The sequence below is a fragment of the Haliotis rubra genome, unplaced genomic scaffold (genome assembly GCF_003918875.1).
Source record: "Haliotis rubra isolate DU_JTF1 unplaced genomic scaffold, ASM391887v1 Scf277, whole genome shotgun sequence".
Classification (NCBI taxonomy): domain Eukaryota; kingdom Metazoa; phylum Mollusca; class Gastropoda; order Lepetellida; family Haliotidae; genus Haliotis; species Haliotis rubra.
Genome location: NW_025766858.1, coordinates 1,055,188 through 1,078,690, shown reverse-complemented (window position 1 = coordinate 1,078,690; position 23,503 = coordinate 1,055,188). Strand labels below are relative to the sequence as shown.

Sequence of the window (23,503 nt, the reverse complement as noted above, 5' to 3'; positions counted from 1 at the left end):
CGAGGAAGGTAAGTAATGCTGTTACTCTTTATATTGGTTAAATAGACATAAATTAGATAGCCTAAGATCTGTTTTAATGTCTTATTGCCATACTTTCAAGTTTCTATAATAATCTCTGTCAACTCGTGATTGAATGAATATTCAGACAGTTGACAGAAGCACTGCATTCCTTACATTTCCGGGTACTCGATTCTGATTCGGGTAAGCACATGCGGGTACTCGATTCCATTTTTTCCTACCCATCCCAGCCCTACTACACATTGTACATAAATGAGAGTTCAAAAACAGTGTACATTTATGTTTCAGGGGATTGACTTTGAAAACAAGAGGGGGAAACTGTATGGTGACGTATATGGGTAAAGAGTGAAAAAATGTTTTTTATTTGTCACTCACTGCATCCTGATGCACAGTCTGTCTCACAGTCCCTGAATTGATCTTCAGTAACCCATGCTTGTCGTAAGAGGCGACTAATGGGATCGGGTGGTCAGGCTCACTGTCTGGTAGACACATGTCATCATATCCCAGTTGTGAAGATTGGTGCTCATGCTGTTGATCTCTGGATTGTCTGGTCCAGACTCTATTACAGACCATCACCATATAGCTGGAATATTGCTGAGTGCAGCGTATAACCTGGACTGTCTGGTCCAGACTCGATTATTTACAGACGACCGCCATATAGCTGGAATAATGCTGAGAGCGTTGAACAACAAACCAACATTATGTGTACAACTTAGATTGATGCTTATGCTGTTGATCACTGGATTGTCTGGTCTAGATTCCATTATTTATAGACCACTGCCATGTAGCTGGAATATTACGGAGTGTAGTCTTACACAACAACCAACCAACCATTTTCAGATTTGTGTTATTTGTTCATGCTTATATACAAGGGAAATTAAAGTGTAATTACATGAGTGTGTGTGCTTATGAGAGAGTGAGGAACAGATTCTTCTGTCGTTTATTATTTTAAACACCTGGATGCTTTTGACATCACCCATCACCCACTCTCGATAATTTGTATTCATTATTTTGGGTGCATTAATGGAAATATGGTGACAAATTTCAAGCATTTGTGACCAACTGACCATGTCTGACTGAGACCTCATCAAATCAAACACTCCATTATTTCAAAAGTACCTTCTGGGAACCTGTGAAGATCCAGGTTGTAACAGATCTTAAGCTATCCATGCTTGTTATAAGAGACTAACAAATGGGATTAGGTGGTCAGGTTTGCTGACTGGGTTGACACATGTCATCATATCCCAATTAACGTAGATTGATTCTCATGATGTCAGTAACTGAATTGTCTGTTCCGGACTCAAGTATTTACAGATTGGTAGCTGGAATATTGCTGAGTGGGCAGAAAACAATGAATAAACAAACTTTTAGTGGAATGCTAGACGTGTGATGTTCACTACTACAAGGGGACTGATATGTCGACATGCAGTGACTTTATGTACAAAGGTCTGCACATGTTTTTCAGATTATATATTGGAGGAATCCCGATGATTAATGTCGCTGACCCTGACATTTTGAAGGAGGTTTTGATTAAAGACTTTCAAACTTTCACAGACAGATTGGTAAGCATATTAGAATACGATTCAATATCTCATTGTAAAGAATATATTGTTGTGGGCAACACGTCAGGAAAGATAGCTGTTGATGAAGATTTAACTGATTGGGGAAAAACATATATAATTATATCTCCTGAAAACCAGCAGCTGACAATTTAGGCTTGTCATATTTCCTTCTGCTAGGCAAGGAAAGAAACTTGAAAGTTTTTAATGAACAGTCTTTGTTGACTGCTTTTTAATTCTTTCTTCATTTATAAACTTGAATTTTGGTACTCTGTTGGAAGATGTGAAATAGTTTGTGAACTTTCTTTGTGAGCTTATCTACATCTGTGTTTTCGATGCTCATGCTGTTGATCACTGGATTGTCTGGTCCAAACTCAATTATTTACAGACTGACTCCATATAGCTGGAATATTGCTGAGTGTAGCTTGAAACAACAAACTAACAAACACTGTATTTCAGTGTCTCCTCTGAAGCTTAAGTTTATATTTTTCTCAATTTATCATCCCAAAATTAATATTTTAGAGACATTGTCAGAGAATTCAGAACTGTCAAGTATACAGTTATTAGTCACATATCTCCATAGCAACCGAACTGAAAATATTGGGTTAAATAATCTTCAATGCCCTGAATGTGTTGCCATGGTTTTGCCGGTTTTGTGCGTCATTGTGAAGTCAGCTGTTACTGTTTGGCATCAGCATTTTTCATAGCAGATTTTCATTAGTAATTTTACAGGTAAATACACTACACGGGACATTTCCGCTAGTGTTGGGAGAAACTGATGTAGAACCAAGCCTCACTCATCCATGACTTACAACATCATGTCAATAATATACAATCATAGACTGGTGATGAGGTCAATACCTGTTTTTATAGACCCTCAAAAAGCAATATTGACCTCGAATGAAGTTTTTCGTGGGTCCATAAAAACAGGTATTCACCAATCCATAATTGTTTCATTATGTAATTACTGAAAAAAAGCTTCTAAAAACTCAAACATGTCCATTTAGTCAAGAAAAGTAATTTTATTTTCACTACAAACCAATAACTTTATGTCAACAATACTGTGACATGTCAACAATAGAATGATGTCATAGCTTGACGTCAAAATCTATTTTATGTAGCTCAAGTCAATATGACTTTTGGTTAGAACTAGGTTGGAGTCGATATGCTTTTCCTTCGATGGTCACGTGACCAATCAGGTAGCCGGAAAAATATGCTTTAAAAAAAATGCTTGATAACAAATATCAATTTCCAAATTTCTATTAAACATGAAATGCTTGTTATCAAATATCACATACCTGATTTGTATTAGGGTGAAATTTCACAAATACATCCATCTTGTATGGTTTTTTACCCATGTGGGGAATCGAACCCGAAGTCTTCAGCTGCGACGAGCAAACGCTATAACCATGAGGCTTCCCCACTGCCCCCATCAGTTGTATGAACAATGTGGGGAGTGGTCAGTCAGTGAGATCATTGGAGTGAAGTCATGCTCTATAGCTCCATATTTTACCTGAGGTTTTATACTTATAACAACCAGCAGAACCAAAAGAATAGCATTACCATTGTAATTATTTTAAATAATTTGTTCTGAAGTGAAAAAATACGTAGGAAAAAGTACTTGTGACTGTGAAGCTGTTGGGTAGCCTTGTGGTCAAGGCATTCACTCACTCACTCACTCACTCACTCACTCACTCACTTGTTTTGAAGTGTTGAAAGAGATGCAAAAAAAGTATAATGCATGCAATTGAATAAAGATGTTTGTATTAGAAAATAATATAAAAAATAAGTTGGACAAATATTTACGAGCCATGTTTGTTTTGATACTTATTTCCAATGGCCTGTATGTCTTTATGTGTGAGCAGTTTAGTTGGTTTCAGGGACCCTGTGCTTCAGATTGGGTGACTGTTGATTGCAAGATATTTTAGGGACCGTTCATAATTCACACGCATGGAGAAGCATGCACAATGCAAAATTTATGTACACTCACACACATCACCACTTGAAAACACACACCCCCCCCTTATTTTTAAGCACCACCAAAATTGATGAAATAAACGCCACATGCACCCAACACACATACATCCCAAGAACAAAATCATCTTCAAACCCCCAAGCAACAGTTCCTTAACAAGACTACTTTGACTTACTCATAATATCAATCATAGGTTTGGCTGGTCCAGATTTGATCATTTAAAGGTTACAATCATATAGCTTAATATGAGTATCAAACATTCTTATTGCAGGACTTTGATCTCAACGACTACCCACTCACCACCAATCTGTTCAATGCGAAAGTTGCTACCTGGAAGAGGCTACGGAAAATCATTAGTCCTACATTCAGTGGCGGCAAACTCAAGAAGGTATCTCTCTCTCTCTCTCTCTCTCTCTCTCTCTCTCTCTCTCTCTCTCTCTCTCTCTCTCTTCTCTCTCTCTCTGTCTCTCTCTCTCTCTCTCTGTCTCTCTCTCTCTCTCTCTCTGTCTCTCTCTCTCTCTCTCTCTCTCTCTCTCTCTCTCTCTCTCTCTCTCTCTCTCTGTCTCTCTCATGAATGTATTTCTTTATTAAAATCTCAGCATGACTCAGCTCTTATTATCAGTCTATCTGATACCTCATGACTAGATTGTTTAGCAATATTGATGCCTTGATATATCAGATATTGCTAAATCAACTAACAAAATTGATACCTTGACTATATCGGGGTCAGCTAGGTTGAAACATGTAAGCTTGATCCCAGTTGTGTGCAGCAATATTGATACCTTGACTATATCAGTTAGCAATATTGATACCTTGACCTTGATATGCAGTCAGCAATATATCAGTTAGCAATATTGATACCTTGACTATATCGGTTAGCAATATTGATACCTTGACTATATCAGTTAGCAATATTGATGATACCTATGACTATATCAGTCAGCAATATTGATACCTTGACTATATCAGTTAGCAATATTGATACCTTGACTATGTCGGTTAGCAATATTGATACCTTGACTATATTGGTTAGCAATATTGATACCTTGATACCTCGACTTTATCACTTAGCAATATTGATACCTTGACTATATCAGTTAGCAATATTGATACCTTGACTATATCAGTTAGCAATCGGTTAGCAATATTGATACCTTGACTATATCGGTTAGCAATATTGATACCTTGACTATATCGGTTAGCAATATTGATACCTTGACTATATCAGTTAGCAATATTGATACCTTGACTATATCAGTCAGCAATATTGATACCTTGACTATATCGGTTAGCAATATTGATACCTTGACTATATCGTTAGCAATATTGATATCTTGATCCTTTGACTATATCGGTTAGCAATATTGATACCTTGACTATATCGGTTAGCAATATTGAGCAATAGCAATATTGATACCTTGACTATATCAGTTAGCAATATTGATACCTTGACTATATCAGTCAGCAATATTGATACCTTTGACTATATCAGTTAGCAATATTGATACCTTGATACCTTGACTATATCAGTTAGCAATATTGATACCTTGACTATATCGGTTAGCAATATTGATACCTTGACTATATCGGTTAGCAATATTGATACCTTGACTATATCAGTTAGCAATATTGATACCTTGACTATATCAGTTAGCAATATTGATACCTTGACTATGTCGGTTAGCAATATTGATACCTTGACTATATCAGTTAGCAATATTGATACCTTGACTATTGATACAGACTATGTCGGTTAGCAATATTGATACCTTGACTATATCGGTTAGCAATATTGATACCTTGACTATATCGGCAATATTGATACCTTGACTATATCAGTTAGCAATATTGATACCTTAACTATATCAGTCGGCACTTTTGATGATATCAGTGCAATATTGATTAAATCTTTTAGTGCCAAAAAGCTGACAAAGAACTTTGTTCGTGCTGCTGAGAATGGAGAAGTAGTTGATTTGAAACAGTAAGAACTCCATCAATCATAAAAGCATCTGTAACATATATGAAACATAAACGTATGGAAACTGTCTATCAGTAATCATTTTGAACTTCAATCATAAAAGCATCTGAGCAAAAACTAAAAAAACTTTCAATATTTTCCAACAAAAATTGGTAGATATATCAAACAGAACTTAAAGTGATACCTTTTGTTATTTACAGTTTTTTGTCATTTTCATTATTTGGTTTCCAAAAAACGTTTTGTTCTCATAATGGAGGGGTGGGCTTTGTTTCTGAAGCACAATTCGAAACCATTCAATATAATTCTACAAGACTTGGTTGATATATCAAACAGATGTTGAAGTGGTGCCCTTGCTATTTGCGGACTTTTGGCATTTATATTTTTCATGATTTCCATGGAAATGATTTCGGCTTAGTTTAAAAAGAAAGTCAAGTCAAATGATTTGTTCTTTCAAATTTATTGTGGACGGGGATTTGTCATTTTCTAATTACAAATTGTAATTACTCGTTTGCTTTCCAACATGTACAACCTGTCAGTTGTCTGTCAGTTGTAAATACATACTTCATCAGATTGATGCTCATGCTGTTGATCACTGGATTGTCTGGTCCAGACTTGATTATTTACAGACCACCGCCATGTAGCTGGAATATTGCTGAGTGCGGCGTAAAACTAAACTCACTCACTCTTAACACTTAGTGTGATCTCAGAATTTAATTGTTTATCCATTTTCACAGATCATTTATGCCTCATGGAGTGGTTATTTTGCACAATTATTAAATTTGAAAGTTTTTGAAAATTTTGGGGGCGCTTTTTTTTATATTCACACAAGACTAAACACATTATCAGTTTAAAATTATGTGTTTCATGTTGTTCATAAAACTTGATGCCAAAGAGCCAGGCCCGCGTTTCACATAAGCCTCCTCAATTTAGGAGGTCTAGCCCATACGACCTTGTTTACGACCCTCTTCCGACCTCCTTTACGACCATTTCACAAAGACGTCATATCCATGTCTTACGATGCGGTCCTAAATCCATGTCATACATTGTATAAGAGGTACTTTGTTGCATAGCAACGCATAAAGCAAGACCGAACGGGCACCTGCTTATTTTGTTATTCCCAAAGTATTTCAAAATAGAAATACAGTTTGAATAACAATGCAAATGTTATGTTTTTATTTCAATGTATAGGTTATCTTATCGTAAAAAAGTATCAGTAAATGAATTATTTTGGATTCTCTCACTAAATTCCATTGAAAATTACAAGATAAAATGTATACATCATTTCCATTAATATTATCAGTTTTACTTATAAGGTTTGAATTAAATCGCTGTCCATTAACTTGTTCATATGAAACTGCAATATTAGTCCCAATGTATTGAATATTGTACACTATAGGACCTAAAGTCAATGTTGCAGTTATGGGTACACTTGATCTACTAACACTTGTGTAAAGGTTTCAAATATGGTGTGATACTCTAAATGTTTCAATTTCTTTTGTAACTTTTATTCAAACAATCAAAAACTTTCAAAGAATAAAAACGTATACCCTATATAGAGAATACTACACGAGGTCTCATTACATACGAATTATACGAAACGAGAGGTCATCGGTTATCCAATCAAATCGTTAGAATCCTAGGTCAAGTCATTACGGCACAGGTCAACATGATACGATACTCGTGTGACGTACAAGATTAGTATGCAACTACCCACACGTTGACCACGTGGGTAATAAATAGAGAATACTGCACGAGGTCTCATTACATACGAATTATACGAAACTCATGACACTCGTTTCGTATAATTCGTATGTAATGAGACCGAGTGTGGTATTTTATTTATTACCCACGTCTTACATGCATTAAATTGACAAAACAGTGTATTTTCTGTTATTTTTATGTTTTCAAACCGAACTGGTTTCCTAAAGAGGTTGCGGAAGAGTATTGCACTGTAGTACACTATTTGCATGACGTCACACTGTGATGACGTCACTACCTTGGTAACCGACGTCACGATGCATGTCAGTTGTCATCGCCTCGTACAGACTCCTACATTAAACTACTCGGTAGCACCCCGTTTCTTGGTTTGCAGTTGCTTCACTCGGCTAACATCACTGGTGGAAACATTGCATTTATATTTTTCGACAGATATAATGTCTCAGTTCGACTCAGCAGCGACACGGCAACGTCATGGTCATCGGTTATCCAATCAAATCGTTAGAATCCCCGGTCAAGTCCTTACGACACAGGTCAACGTGATACGATACTCGTGTGACGTACGAGATTAGTATGCAACTACCCATACGTTGACCACGTGGGTAATAAATCCACGTATGATATGATATTGAACATGGCTAAATGTAGGTACTGAAATATATCTGAATGATACGCAAAATATACATCATAGTACTGAAAGTGTAATCAGAAGGATAGGACGATTGTGTTTACGTTTTTTTCATTCGACCTTCACCTCAAAGATAGATCTAATGCCTAATATGTGGTACTACAACAATGTTGACATGTGACATCACAACCGATGACCGATTTCTTACAAAATGGCGGCTTCCTGACAAGGGTACACAGGATTTTGCAAGGACTCTTCCCTTGATTCTGGGATCGTTTGTACATAAATATGAAATGTAAGTAATCAGAGTGACTCTGACTATCTGTGTATTGTTATATGTTTTCTTTGTAAGTAAGAGAAGAAGCCAGAAATGCTGATCATTACCGTTGCTGTCTGCATGTTTTTGCGTCTGTTATGGTGTCATGCTGCACGGAAACTTTGACAATTTCTTATGAAGTATCAAATCATTCATCTACTTTTAATTGCCTCTTTCTTGCTATGATACTCTTTCCATACATATTCTAAAGGTATTGAGCCATTGCAAGCAATGAATAGCCGGCTGCTTCGCAATATAAATCAGAATTTTTCTTTGTTTACATTTCTACAGTAGCGCAGTCTTTCGAGTACAGCGTTTGTTTTCACACCCAATATCCAGTTGGTATTGGTAAAAAAGACCAACTGTGATTTGATTTTAAAATGTATGGGGAATTCAGTGATGCACTTGTCCCAGCTGACCATGAAATATACGTGAAGTAATAGGCGTCTCAATACCGGGCCTTTATGCAGAGGCGGATTTTGTAAACACTATCCAATATGTATGGAAAGCGCGCCGGTTCGTCAGGTAAATATATTTTCGAAAACATCCAAACAGGTTCTAGGTTCATTGGCAGCGTTTCAGATTATCATTAGTGATATCATGAAAAACTGATTTCAGTGATTATTAATGTTATTTTTGAAATTCAGTATTCCCAGTAATTATCCAATTTTCACAATTGAAAACATACTGTCTACACTGTACAGCAAATAATGCTGTGAATCGTGATTTTGTATTGTGTATAAAATGGCGACATTTACGATGAAGCCTATTTTGAAAGGTTATTAAAGCACTTTAGCTTTGTCTGAGATTTTAGTGGATGGTATTAAGAAACAGGGAATTTCCCGCAGAATACAAAACTGTGAAGTATATTTGTGTGCTTGACATATTATAGAATTTTATTGGACTTCAAAGGGAGGGTTGAAGAGGAAGGACATATGTCCCTGTGGCACCCAGGTTTTTTTAATCAAGTCCAGATACACGTCCAGAGCACTAGAGGTGTCGCGGAGTATTCTTGACACACTAGCTCGGGATACTCCATGGAGATCCCTGATTTCACTGAGGAAAACCCCTTTTGCCAAATACCTCTGTGTACACAACACTTGCAGGGAGGTCGGAATAGCATGTGAACGCCTTGTAGGTTAGTTCAGTTGGTGCTCTAACTTTCTGCACAGTTAGAAAACAACATTAGTGTCGAGCATGTTTGACCTGTCTCAACATTTGTCTTCTTTGTTACCGTGTTTTAATCACTTGCAGTGCCATAATCGTTGATGCCATCTTTGTAGTGTTTACAACCTCCTAAAGCTTTTACGACAGGTCAATCGGGGTCCTAAATTTTGGGCTGTTTACGGCACAGTGTAAATATACGAGGTCTTTGTGAAACAGGGTAAAAAAGTAAGAGGTGGTCTACGACCTGCTTTACGAGGTCGTACCGGTAAGAGGGCTTTGTGAAAGGGGCCCCTGGTTCCCTACGTGTGTACAATGTGAGAAGCCCATTTTTGGCGTCCCCCACTGTAATACTGCTGGAATATTGCTAAAACTATATTCACTCACTGTATAAAACAGAGAACGATCATTTCAGGTACTTTGGGGCCTTCACCATGGATGCCATTGGCAGCACTGCATTCGGGATTGACATCGATTCACAAAACGACTTCAACAACAGCTTCATCACTGAAACCAAGAAAGTGTTTGATAATGCATTTCTGGCCAACCCAGCTGTTCTTGTGATAAGTAAGTTTCATACACATTTAATATATGCAACACACAAAATGTGTGTAATAAAAAATGGCACTCCTTAACGCCTGATATATATATTAAAATACTGTCGGGCACCGTTGTCGATATTCATGGGACCAAGAAAACATATCGAGTTATCTGAACTTCTAGCCATCCCACCAGGGCATATCATCACATATCACTATGAAAAAACAACAACACACTTCTCAGTATGTTTTGATTCGAAACTGTAATCCGTTTTCAGTAGTGTTTAGTTGTAACAGTGAGTACTTCCTAATTAATTTATCTTAATTAATCCTAATTAAATAACAAACAAGTGATTCATGCCACACTGTGTGTAAACGTATGGAAACAAACTCAGTTCAGAGGGATACTTGCCCATGAAAGGTAGGTGAATATCGAGTTCCTTTGCAAATATAGAGTTAAAGGGTAATTTTGCCCATTGGGATCATGAAATTATATCGAGATATCTGAAATATCCAGACATCCGTATTGAGTTAAAAGAGCTTGAATAATGATAAATCATCATTATGGACCGAGATATCGAGACAACCGAGATATTGAGTTATCGGAGCTCAACACAACGGTGTTCAACTGTAGCATTAATACCGATTATTGAGGCAGCTATTAAATGGGAATGTTTTATTTTCCCCCCCAACGCATTTTGTAGTGTGTATTATTTTGGACTACTGCCATGCATCTGTCCGTGCAATTTGTCTTTTCGGCGTAGAAATAAATACTGTCCAATATTTCTTCACCAAACTATGCACATAGATAGGTCTGGTGGTGAAATTGTGCCTTTGGTAATTTCAGATTTCTGAATAAAATATGTTAAGCATTTCTAGCGCAACAACTTTGACTTTGACAGAAATTGGTGGTAGTGCTCTTTTCCGTAGCAGAACTTTGAAACCATTTAATGTTTCTTCACCAAATTTGCAACAAGGAAATTAATACCTTTCAACCTTTCACTACTCTCTATCCCAGAACCTGATGACATAAATCAACAGTACCACTCTATATCAGCATTACTGAGGTACATCAAACAATACATCTGATATAGTCATAACTAGATAACATATTCATGAAGAGTATGTTACCATTGTGGGGGATATTGATGACTTTGTCTCCTTCTTGTTTTTTTAAACACCAAGCCCCCATATATTTCTTGTATAAAACATATATACAAAATGTCAGTGCCTGAATGTAACCAGTCTTGGTATACTCCGGAAACACCGGGCAGAAAAGACAAACAAGAGGTGAAAGTTTCTTAGCAGATCACTGAAACTCAGTGGTAACGCATTAATCACTTATAAGTAGTGAGTGAGTTTAGTTTAGCTTTATGCCACACTCAGCAATATTCCAGCTATATGGCAGCGGGATGTAAATAATTGAGTCTGAACCAGATAATCCAGTGATCAACAGCATGAGCATCGATCTGCGTAATTGAGAGACATAAGGGTAATACTAGGTCTTTTCAGCATGTTACTATATCCTTTTATGAATTCTACACATGGGGAAAATGTGTGAATCCTATTTCTGGTGTCAGATGCCATGATAGTGCTGTAATATTGATAAAAGCGGTTTTCAACTAAACTCACTCACTCACTCTCCACATGTGGCCTCCATCACAAACACATGCAAAGACTTGTTCGGGATTAAACTGAACAAACTTTGGAATGTATGGTGCAATTTGTTGAAAATGTTTCAAATGATAACAAGGGGCGGTGGGGTAGCCTAATGGTTAAAGCGTTGGCTCGTCACGCCGAAGACCCGGGTTCGATTCCCCACATGGGTACAATGTGTGAAGCCCATTTCTGGTGTCCCCCGCCGTGATGTTGCTGGAATATTGCTAAAAGCGGCGTAAAACCAAACTCAGTCAGTCAGTCAGTCAAATGATAACAATTCAAAGCTTTTAAACTCCAATGGTAAAACAAAATTTGAAAATTATTCAAGGTTACCCCATCACTCACCTGTATTCGAGTTGTCTGCAATGTGAAACAAACACTTTCAGCGCTGTTCCCCGAACTCACACCCTTGATGAAGATGCTGGGAATGCATGCTGTCCCAAAGTCAACCAAGAAGTTCTTTACACAAGCCGTCACAGAAATGATAAAACAGAGAAGAAGTGAACCCAAGGAGGAGAGAGCGGTGAGCAAACGTTTGACATTATTATACTGAGTGAGCGAGTGGTTTTATGCCGTTTTCGTGCAGATTCGGGCTAAAATTGGTCTTCAGTAACCCATGCTTGTCGTAAGAGGTGACTAACGGGATCAGATTGTTAGGTTGTCGGACGCGCTCTGACTTCCCACATGTATCGTAGATTGATGCTGTTGATCACTGGATTGTCTGGTCCGTACTTGAATTTTAGTCACTGCCGCCATATGGCGGGAATATTACTGAGTGCGGTGTTAAACAACAAACAAAAAACAACAACAAGCAAACATAATTTCAGCAGTGTTCCAGCACATTCTGGGGGACAGCAGTAGTAATGGGTTCGTACCTTTCACCCATCGCCAATCAAACCCTGAGTGAATATTATCGGCACAAACTGCTGCTTTTTGTTGGAAAATATTTTCTAAGACTTGTCCAAGGGATGGTCAGGCAGCCAAGTGGTTGAAGGGTTCGCTCGTCATGCTAAAGACCCAGGTTCGATTTCCCTACATGGGTACAATGTGTGAAGCCTATTTCTGGTGTCTCCCACTGCTGGAATATTGCTAAAAGCGGTGTAAAATCATACTCACTCACTCACTCACACTGTTGATTTGGGGTATTCGTATGGATTAAAATATTGAACATATATCCTGAAATACATTTTAGAATCAAACATGCTTTTTTTAACACCACTTTCATGTTCTTGATGCGGTAGCCTTGAGGTTATCGTCGGGTTCGATTCCCCACATGGGTACAATGTGTTAAGCCCATTTCAGGTGTGCCCCGCCGTGATGTTGCTGCAATATTCACTCACTAGTCTTATCTAGACAGACCAGGGATTTACCTTGAGTCCTGTATTTGAGGGTCCCTGGGACTCATACTCTAAATTTTCAGGGGTCCTGGACTACTAAATAGGGGTCCCTGACACTTAAATATTATTATTAATACTAAGTTGTAATATTGTTGTAATTCAGTTACTGTTATTGTATTGTGTATCATCATCATCATCATCATCATCATCACATCATTGTTACAGTAGCTGACACAATGATAACTTATTGTTACATGATCGAAATTTTTACAAAAAGTATTTGGGCTTTTTCTGCATCCCTGTGGATGCGCTAATCAATTTCGCTGCTTCCGTTGTCATTTTTATGCAGACAATACTTGGCTCTCAAATGAAATGAATGAAAGACAGTGAGTATTATTTTACTCAACTTTCGACACTATAACAACACCAGAAATGGGCTTCAAATATTGTACCGTTTTGAAAATCAAATCTTGGTCTTTGGCATGCTGAGGAAACACTTTAAGCACAAGGCGACTCCGCCAATCCTTTCTTGAAAGTTGTAGACATGTTCTGAATTGTATATATGTCTTGTCCATCATTTAATTGGAATGCAGTGACTGTTTGTCAGGTACATATGTAATTCCTAATTGTCAAATTTGCTTTCTAGAGGCGGGTTGATTTTCTGGAGCTAATGTTGAACGCCGAGGATGATGCTGATGACCATCATGGAGCCAAGGTTTCGGATGAAGCCACAGAGAAGTCAGACAATAGTAAGTGACAGAGTGTGGAGTGAATGATGTTTGTGTGTATCTGCTGGTTACAAATATAGTTAGTTAGTGAATCTAGTTTTACACAGTTTTTAGCAATATTCCAGCTATACCACTGCGGGGGACACCAGAAATGGGCTTCACACATTGTACCCATGTGGGGAATCGAACCCGGGTGACAAGCGAACGCTTTAACCTCAAGACCGCCCAACAGGCCCTCATGACTTTGCGAGGATTAAAGATGTTTAAAATATAATATATAAATTTGAGATGACCCCCAACTCATAATACTTCACAGTACAATACATTATGACTGTCATTATTTTTGTACTGTGAAGCATTACGAGTAGGGGGTCATCTCAAAAAGAATTTTCTTTAATCTTTCATCCTGGCAAAGACAGGAGGGCCTATGGGCTTCCCCACCGCCCAAGATTGACTACCAAAGTAACTCAGGAACATCCATAACCACTTACCTCTGACAAGTGGGATAACAAACATTCCCGACATGGATTAAACATGGTTTTCATGGTCCTGGTATGCTGTTCCATAAAGCTTTAACCACAAGGCTACCCCATCACCCGTACATTGTGAACTAATCCTCACACAACACCATCAGGATAGGTGTGAGTGAGTGAGGGTTTACATTGCCTTTAACAATATTCAAGCATTTCTAATGGCAGCTTTAATCACTTTATCCATTTGAAGAATCAAACCTGGACCTTTGCCCTGGTGGATGAACACTTAACCCACTATGATACCCCAATGTCGCCACTAGTCCAAAACAACAGGAAAGGTTTCTTGGGTATGCATGATTTTCTGTTGCCAAGAAACAAAATGAAACAGACACTGACATTACATTGAAAATCTAAGCTTGTGCCCAGTTACTGTTTGGAGACAGACATGTGCCTGTTGAACATACATAGGTACATTACTACAGTGGAAGACTCCAATCCGGCATCCCTCCAAACCGGCATCCCTCCAATCCAGCATGCTCTCAATATTGGCACTAGAATTTGGTCCCGGCAGAAGCTAGTTAATTTATGATCATTCACACGCCCTCTAATCCGGCGTCAGTCTATTCCGTAATTCAGCACAACAAAGACCGCCCAATTGACTGTTTGTACAGTAATTAACGCTCACAAAACCGGCATCCGCTATCTTGGCTCTCCTGTTGATTGGCTGAACGTATATTAACAACGCAGTAGATTACAGTTAAGTACGGTGGTTAAGCATAAGTAAGTGATGTAAATTGGTGAGTGGCACTGGCACGTGTATTATAAATTAATTGGCGTTTCACAAATTTGTCAGTCACTCACTGTGTCAAGATGGCTTTGAAGATTAGCGGAACGTGTATTAACAGCACAGTGGATTACGGTTAAGTACGGTTGAGTATGGTTAAGGATTACACCTGAGTAGATCAGGTAAATTGGTGAGTGAAATGTGTCACTTGTATTATAAATTAATTGTCGTGTCACAATTTGTCAGTCGCTCACTGTGTCAAGATGGTGAGCGAAGAATATGATGACTATCAACACGTTGTTCAGTCGTATTTTATGGCACACGGAATATCATTCTCATGTTCAAAAGGGAAAAGTTCACTAAACCGGCACGCCCACTATGCCAGCATTTTTTGCTGGTCCTAACGCATGCCGGTTTAGAGGGCTTCCACTGTATATATCCATGAATTGTTAACCTTTAATGATGTTGATCAAAAACATACATGGGTGTACATTTTCTTTTGCACACTTCTTAACCTCTGGCCCCTGCAAGTGAGTGAGTGAGTGAGTTTAGTTTTACACCACTTTTTGCAATATTCCAGCAATATGGCAAGGGAAACCATAAATGGGCTTCATACATTCTGCCCATGTGGGAAATCGTAACAGGGTGAGACAGTGAGACGAGCGAGCAGTTTAACCACTAGACTACCCCTCTGTCCTCTGGTCCCGGTGAACCACACATGACAATATGTGGTTATGTATGTAAAGAAATCACTCTCTGTCCTTTGTGTCTGGACGTATATGTCAAAATAGCAGTCTAAGTAAACTTAGGCTCAGTATTATTCGTTACACTGCTATACTGAGTCTAACAAAACCTTATAGAAGGTCGCGTCAGCTAACCTTTTGGACTGACCAATCAGAACACAGCTTACCAAATCGCGAAAGTTAACATTCGCACATACCGTTTGAACCTTTACCTCCAAAACCCGAACGATTCCGAATGCTATTTTCCGCACGATCGCTTCCGAGTGATACACGCAGTAAGTAAACAGTCGCTGAAAATAGCATTTTGGTCAATATTCAAGGATGTTATCTTGTGAAAATATAAGCAAATAGTAACCATGTCATTAGAAACCCATAAGCGTATATACTGCAGGTGAAATATATGTGTTTTATGCGGATTTTCGTTTGGTGATAGATCAGTGTCAGCGACCAATGAAGAGAAAATTCAAAAACCGTTTTGTAAGTCCTGCCGAACCCTAACAAGTAGTCGTTGTCTGATTGTTTAAATCCGTTCAACCGTCTCGCCTTTGTTTGGACGGTCATAGGTCACTCAAAGGTTAGCTGACACGACCTTCTACTCAGTATAGCAGTGTAACAAATAATTATTGTCAATAGTGTTAGTTTACTCAGACTCATGTCAATAGTGTTATTTCTCTTCAGCGCTGACGATGGATGAAGTGATTGGCCAGGCGTTTGTTTTTTTCCTGGCTGGATACGAAACCACGGCTAGCACGCTGCACTTCATTGGCTACATCCTGGCAACTCATCCAGATGTGCAGGACAGGCTCGTAGAGGAAGTAGCATCAGTACTTGGAGATGTACGTTTTCATTACAACTTTTAAATTACATCTGCAAGAACAATTTGTAGCTATATTTCATGATCATTGCATTGTAACCATACGAAGTTGGATCTTTATCTTTGCAGCCAAATAGGTACAAGAATATTTTTAGCCTTATCTATTGTTTATTGGACAATGGTTTAGTCAAGGAAAACGAAGCAAACTTGAAAACATTTGTTGATGTAGAAAAAGGGAGGATGATATTACTATACTGAACCTGTGAGGGTTAGGGTTAGAATATTGATCTTCAGCAACCCATGTTTGTCGTAAGAGGCGACAAACAGGATCGGGTGTTCAGGCTTGCTGACGTGGTTGACACATGTCATCGTATCCTAATTGTGTAGATCGATGCTCATGATGTTGATCACTGGAGGGGTTCAGGGTTGATAATTTACAGATTGATGTCATATAGCTGGAATGTTACTGAGTGCGGCTTTACACAACAAACAAAACAAAATACTGTACTGAATACATCTTGGGTGACATAACTAGCAAGTTCTGAGAATTTGATGTAAATATATGGAATATAATTTTTTTAAATGATGTAGATCATGACAGGTACACTCTGCTCAAAAAGGGTTTTAGTCTACTCTGTTCTTTCATGTTTCTATTAACATTTTCAAGTGGTGCTCGTGTTGTTCATGTTTTGTTATTTTATTCTCAGGAAGAACCTGATTATGACAATATCCACGGATTGGTGTACATGGATCGGGTGATCAACGAAACTCTGAGACTCTACCCAGTGGTTCCAGCGTAAGAATCAGGACCTTTATTTATTATTCAAATCTATGGAAGTTGTTGTGGATCAACTTTTATCACCTTCCGGCATTCGGCACCTTGCTCGTTATTCAGTGTAATGCTAGATATGAAGCTGGTTCCAGGGCAAAGTCCTCTTCTTAATATAGTCATGTGGATGTGAAGATCCTTGGCAAGAATGATCTTCAGCTACATATGCTTGTTATTAATGGTTACTGAGGGGGTTCGGTGGACAGGCTCGCTGACTTGGTTTAAACATGTCATCGTATCCCAGTTGCATAGATCGATGCTCATGCTTACTGGATTGTCTGGTCCAGACTCGATTATTTACAGACCGCCGCCATATAGCTGGAATATTGCTGAGTGCAGTGTGTCAACCAAGTCAGCGAGCCTGATGACCCGATCCCATTAGTCGCACCTGACAGTACTGTCAATTGTATCTGCACCACAATTTCACACTTGTCCTATGTGAGAAAGGATGTTGATATTTGACTTCAGAGTTAACCGCTACATTTCCAAGACCACCACAATCAAGGGATGGACATTTCCTAAGGGGGCATTCGTCAACATCCCCATTGTCATCATGCACAGAAACCCAGAGATCTACCCAGAACCCAAGAAGTTCAAACCTGAGAGGTAAGCATTGGGGTGACTATTAAGTAACTGACAAGAAACTTGAAACCCAGATCAAGTAACCAGTTAAAACATAAACTCAATGAAGCTGCAAGTCTGCACGCTAAATCAAAGTGAATGAACCTGGTACTTCCTGTATTTTGCGCTACGCATTTATCAACCGAAGTCAATTACTAAACTACCAATAGCCACACATACTATCGATGCATTAATAGTTTTTCATTTCTACCATCAACTGATTGCTATCGAAGACTTAACAATTGCAATCCATCAATAGTTCGATGCATCATTACAGCCCTAGTAAGCATATTGTTCCAGCAACGATAATTCTCCCATGGGATCCAGGAGGAAAATATGTGTCCCCAGCAACCAAAGCTGACTAAATAGATGGAGTAGTCATTTTATCTTACGTTCATGTGAAATACTTTAATTTCATTGGTCAATGACACTTTAACAAGTTTCCGTGTCACCCCTCCCAGAAGGGTGACAACCGGAAAAAATATTACCCGTCGCCACAGTAACCGCCAAACTCTCCGCCGATAAGCTGTATGGCTAACAATCATATAACGTCATAATATGACGCATGCAGTGTCCGAAGTTCTAAAACCGTTCGATTAGCTGTTTTTAAGTTCAGTGTGTACAGATTTATTTTACCGACGTTCACTGCTTTATTTAAACTATTTTATACATTGAATCGTTTGCACACTCCACTTAAACATAATTAACCATTTTTATAGCAGTGTTAACCTTGTCAGAATGTTTCACTGATTTAAAAAATCCAGTCGAGGGCAGATGGCATTTTGTTTAGATGTCATATAGTTGGTAGCGATCTTTAAAATAAAATACCAGCTTGGGTGACAATGCTACAAAGAGGCGACATCAGACTGTATTACCCTCGAGAGAAGCATACAACTTATAGTTGTGAATATGTATATAGTTAGCCATGAGCAATAGTATGTGAATTGCTTGAATCGATGCTCGTGATGTCAGTCACTGGTTTGTCTGGTTCAGTCTGGATATTTAACAGAACAATGATAAAAGCTGCAATTTTCAGACTGCAGTGTTAAACAACAAACAAACAAGCTGTCAATGTTCAGCAGTCGTGTAGCCGTGAGTGGTTAAAGCATTCAGTCGTCACGCCGAAGACCCTGGTGAATTTGGTTTAAAATCACTTTGAACAGTATCAAATTGTTTCACTATGTGTCATCTTGAGAAGTGCCAAAGATCCGGGTTCAATTAATTTCCCACATGGGTACAATGTGTGATGCCCATTTCTGGTGTTCCCAGCAGTGATATTGCTGGAATATTGCTAAAAGCTTTGTAAAACTAAACTCACTCACTCACTCACTCACTCACTCACTCACTGTGGGTTATGTGATGAGATCCAGGACCTTCTGATGCCTCCCTCACAAGACCCTGTATCATGCTGACAAAGCAAGGATACTGTAAGTGGGATGAATACACAGCCTGTTACACATCCCCTCATTACATCGATGCTCATGCTGTTGATCATTGGATTGTGAAGCCCATTTCTGGTGTCCCCCGCCCCGATATTGCTGGAATATTACTAAAGGCGTCGTTAAACCATACTCATTCACTCACTCAAAATCACATACACAGGGGTGGAAATAACTTTAAAATTGCTAGTGTACACTGGTACAGTGGCACATGTAAAATCACTTGCCCTGATAATTTTTCCTCTATACCGGCTGATTTTCTTGTTAATTTTTTAAATAAACAACATAATTAATATTTGAAAGTCAACTGGGCATTGGTACAGCGTGATATACAAATTTGCTTACCCAACTGGAAAAGACACTGGACTCGGACATCGGGCAATGGGTTATTTCCACCCCTGATACTTTTTATTACCTCAAACTGTACCAGAATACACATTTTTCAGGTGGGAGAAAACGTCTGAGATCAACCCTATGCTCTATCAGCCATTTGGACATGGACCGCGACAGTGTATCGGAATGAGGCTGGCCTTGATAGAGGTCAAGGTTGCTCTTGTCAATCTGATCAGGAACATCCGCTTTGTAAGACTGGAGGACACACCGGTAAGAACAGATAGAATGATATATATGTATTTTAAACTTTGACTTATGTTGATATCTTTGAAATCAGAAGATAGAACAATATATTTTAAACTTCAATTTACTCATGTTGATATATAGGCAACATTCACTGTATAGTGGGCACAACAGGTCCTGAGACTTAAAAGATCAGACCATCATCACATAGTTGGAGTGTTGTCATTTGTGGCCTTCAACAACAGACACACACAACATTATAAAGGAGTGAGACTTAGACTAAGGCTTACTCTCTGAATATATATAATTTTGATAGTAACAAACAAGCCCATTTATATTGAAAAGGAGCCCTAGGGAGACCAGAGATTCAGGACCTGAGGAAATCTAGACTTGCTTTATTTAGGGCTTTAGCACTGCAGAGAGGCTTGGCAGTAGGGAAAATAATGTGGTTCAGGGACTGTGAGATAGACTAGAGTGAGACTGTGGAGATCGTTTGGGAAAAAACGAGTATCTGCATTTTTTCTGTCGTTTGAACAAAACACTGTTTAAAGCAATGTTAATTCCAAGTTTACTTTCTGATCCACTTGACAACACCTTGTTATATTTCAACAGAAAGGAATATATGTCATGTTATATTTTCAGCAACTATGACTGTCTGTAATATTTCTTTTGCAGGATGAACTGACAGAGTTTGTTACCACAGGAGTTTTTGCACCCAAGAAACCAATCAAGCTGAAAGTTGAACTACGTTGAGAACTAGGTGAACTCAACAAAAAGCAAGAATCATTTTCTGTATTATCAAGAAGACAAAATGAAGAGAATGATTTCATCGCTACATCATGACATGCTAATTTTCTCAGGAACTCTTGTTCAGATGTCCACTGAACAGTACCTGTTAAATTGTTTTTGGCTTTTGAAAGTTTTGATATTGTTTCAAGAACAGTTTTGTTTCAATTCCAAGGCCTCCCGAGGTGGCACAATTGTATAAAGAGCTTGACCGACTTTTGTAGTGTGCACTTATCGATATTTAGACATTCACAAAGCTGAACTTCTTGTCTGACATATATACAAGCTTCCCTTCTCATTACGCGGGTCTCGGGTCCATAGATGACCCCCGCGTTTTACGCAACACAGAATAAAGGCCAAGTAAAATCATATTTTCCATGTGCATTGCATTACTGCTATTTCGTGTATTGTGCCCAGTCAAAACTGTTGTATCCTCGGAGGTGAACAAACAAACTTTGTGAATGAAAATAGGAAACTTGCACTCAAACATCTTTACACATGATAATTCAATTGTCGTTCTGTTCCTGTTGTAGTTCCATGCCCTTTTGCTCCTTGAATCTGTATGTTAAAATATGGTACTTGTTGGTCCCTGCCCGGCGCTCGGCATCAATGGGCACAACAAGGACTGGTTTGCTCGGAGTCAGTATAATGTGTCTGAGTGGGGTATTCATGCTTCACTGCAGCATGGTATCTCAGTGGGCTAGCACTATAAAATTAGCTTCAGTCTGGGCTAGTACAAGTAGCCGCATATACACCTACACATACACACGCATGCACGTCGTCATATGAGCGAAATATTCTCAAGCACGACGTTAAACCCAATTTCACCTCACCTCGCCTTGAATCTGTCTCCCTAAACTCATGTAATGCCTTGATTATATATGAAGGCTTGTCAGCAATTTACCCATGCTTATGGAATCCATCAGAGATAAACTGTATAACTGGTGTTGTCCTTCCTCCTCCAGGGAGAGAGTTGGGTTTTACACCGTTTTTTTGCAGTATTCCAGCAATATCACGGCAGGGAACACCAGAAATGGGCATCACACATTGTACCCATGTCGGGAATTAATTGAAGCCGGATCTTTGGCACCTCTCAAGATGACACATAGTGAAAAAGTTTGATACTGTTCAAAGTGATTTTAAACCAAATTCCCTCACCCACTACACCAGACAATGTATTCAGAGAAAGCGTTCAACCTACTTTTGTGATATAGTGATGTATTTGATGCATAGGTTAGATCAACCTTATTATTGTTATTAGTATGTGATCTTTCATGTTGTTGCAGATATTTTTCTAAAGTTTTGAATGACTTCACTGGATGAAATGAGCCTGATTGTACAGAATGTACTTATGACATTAAAACTTTGTGTATATTCGAACAAAATATGTATAAAGGAATATATATATATATATATATAGGAAAAACATATCCAACATGTTTAGTTCTTTACTCTTCAGGGAGATTGTAGCGGTTACAATCTCCTGAAGAGTAAACAAAATGTTGGAGAAAACCAATATATATATATTATCTATAAAAGAACACCTGTACTACTTTGGACATTTTGTGTATATATATATATATATATACCTTTCTTTAGAAATAAAAGTATTTCCAAATATTTTACATGTTTTTACAATTTGTACAAAGACATAATGCAGTGTTAACTATTGAATACTGGAGCATCAAAATATTGTGTTACCAAAACACAATTTGTTTCACATGTTATTTTGTGTTCTGTGCAGCATAACTAGGTACAGCAATCATAGATTGGCCAATATTATTGAAAAATCCCCCAAACAGAAAAATGACAAGTTGACAAACCTGAAAAGGCTAGGAGAATCCCATTCCATCCCCACTCGAAACAGGCTTCTGGTTCCTGAAATGGGTGTGGCCGTCTTGCAGTGTCCACAATTTGTCCCAGCCATGTTTAGCTGGTGCAAAGCGTTTTGGCAAAGATAGACAGGACACCACAGGAATGTTCTTCACGACCAAGGGACAGTTCATAATTTATGGCTAGGGGGTGTGATGATGATTTTCCCACCCGGCATGTAATGGGTGGGATATAATCGTCGCCTAGTCGTCCGTCCTTCCGTAATCATTTTGTTTCCAGAGCATAACTCAAAAACCGTTCAATATTTTTCAACAAGACTTGGTTGATATATCAAACAGAACCTTAAGTGGTGCCTTTTGCTATTTGCAGATTTTTGGCATTTTTATTTTCGGTTTCCATGGAAAGCGATTCGGGACTTAGTCCCAAAAGTGAGGGTGGGCATGTATTTTTCAACAAAACTGGGTAGACATATCAAACAAAACAGAAAGTGTTGCCTTTTGCTATTTGCAGATTTTTGTAAGGGGTTTCATGTTTGGACCTATCTCATAAGGATTGCTTTCGTTTCCAGAGCACAACTAAAAACCGTAAAGTATTTTTCAACAAAACCTGGCAGATATATCAAACAGATCCTAAAGTTGTGCCTTTTGCTATTTGATTTTGGCATTTTAAGCGATTCAGACTTAGTCCCAAAAGTGAGGGTTGGGCTTCGTTTTCCGGAGCACAACTCGAAAACTTCTCATTATCTTTCAGCAAAACTTGGCAGATATGTGAGGCAGATGCCAAAGTGGCGCCTTTTGCTATTTGGCAGAATTTTGGCATATTTATTTTTCCCAATTTTCGTGGAAACGAATCGGACTTAATCCCAAAAGGGAGGGTGGGCTTCGTTTCCGGAGTATAGCTCAAGAACCATTCAATATATTTCAACATAACTTGGTAGATACATCAAACAGAACCTTAAGTGGTGCCTTTTGCTATTTTCCGATTTTCC

At 38.5% G+C, this 23,503-nt stretch overlaps 1 protein-coding gene across 1 annotated transcript; it reads left to right on the top strand.

The window, feature by feature from the left end:
• The first annotated feature begins 1,485 nt into the window (after nt 1-1,485).
• Nucleotides 1,486-21,150, top strand: LOC124280961 (cytochrome P450 3A19-like). Its single transcript, XM_046716970.1, has 11 exons — nt 1,486-1,580; nt 3,824-3,942; nt 5,443-5,533; nt 9,770-9,921; nt 11,939-12,075; nt 13,536-13,638; nt 16,296-16,453; nt 17,139-17,227; nt 17,729-17,866; nt 19,767-19,923; nt 20,572-21,150. Exons 2-11 carry the CDS (start codon nt 3,867-3,869, stop codon nt 20,647-20,649), a joined length of 1,179 nt encoding a protein of 392 aa, XP_046572926.1. The 5' UTR covers nt 1,486-1,580; nt 3,824-3,866; the 3' UTR covers nt 20,650-21,150.
• Nucleotides 21,151-23,503: the final 2,353 nt, after the last annotated feature.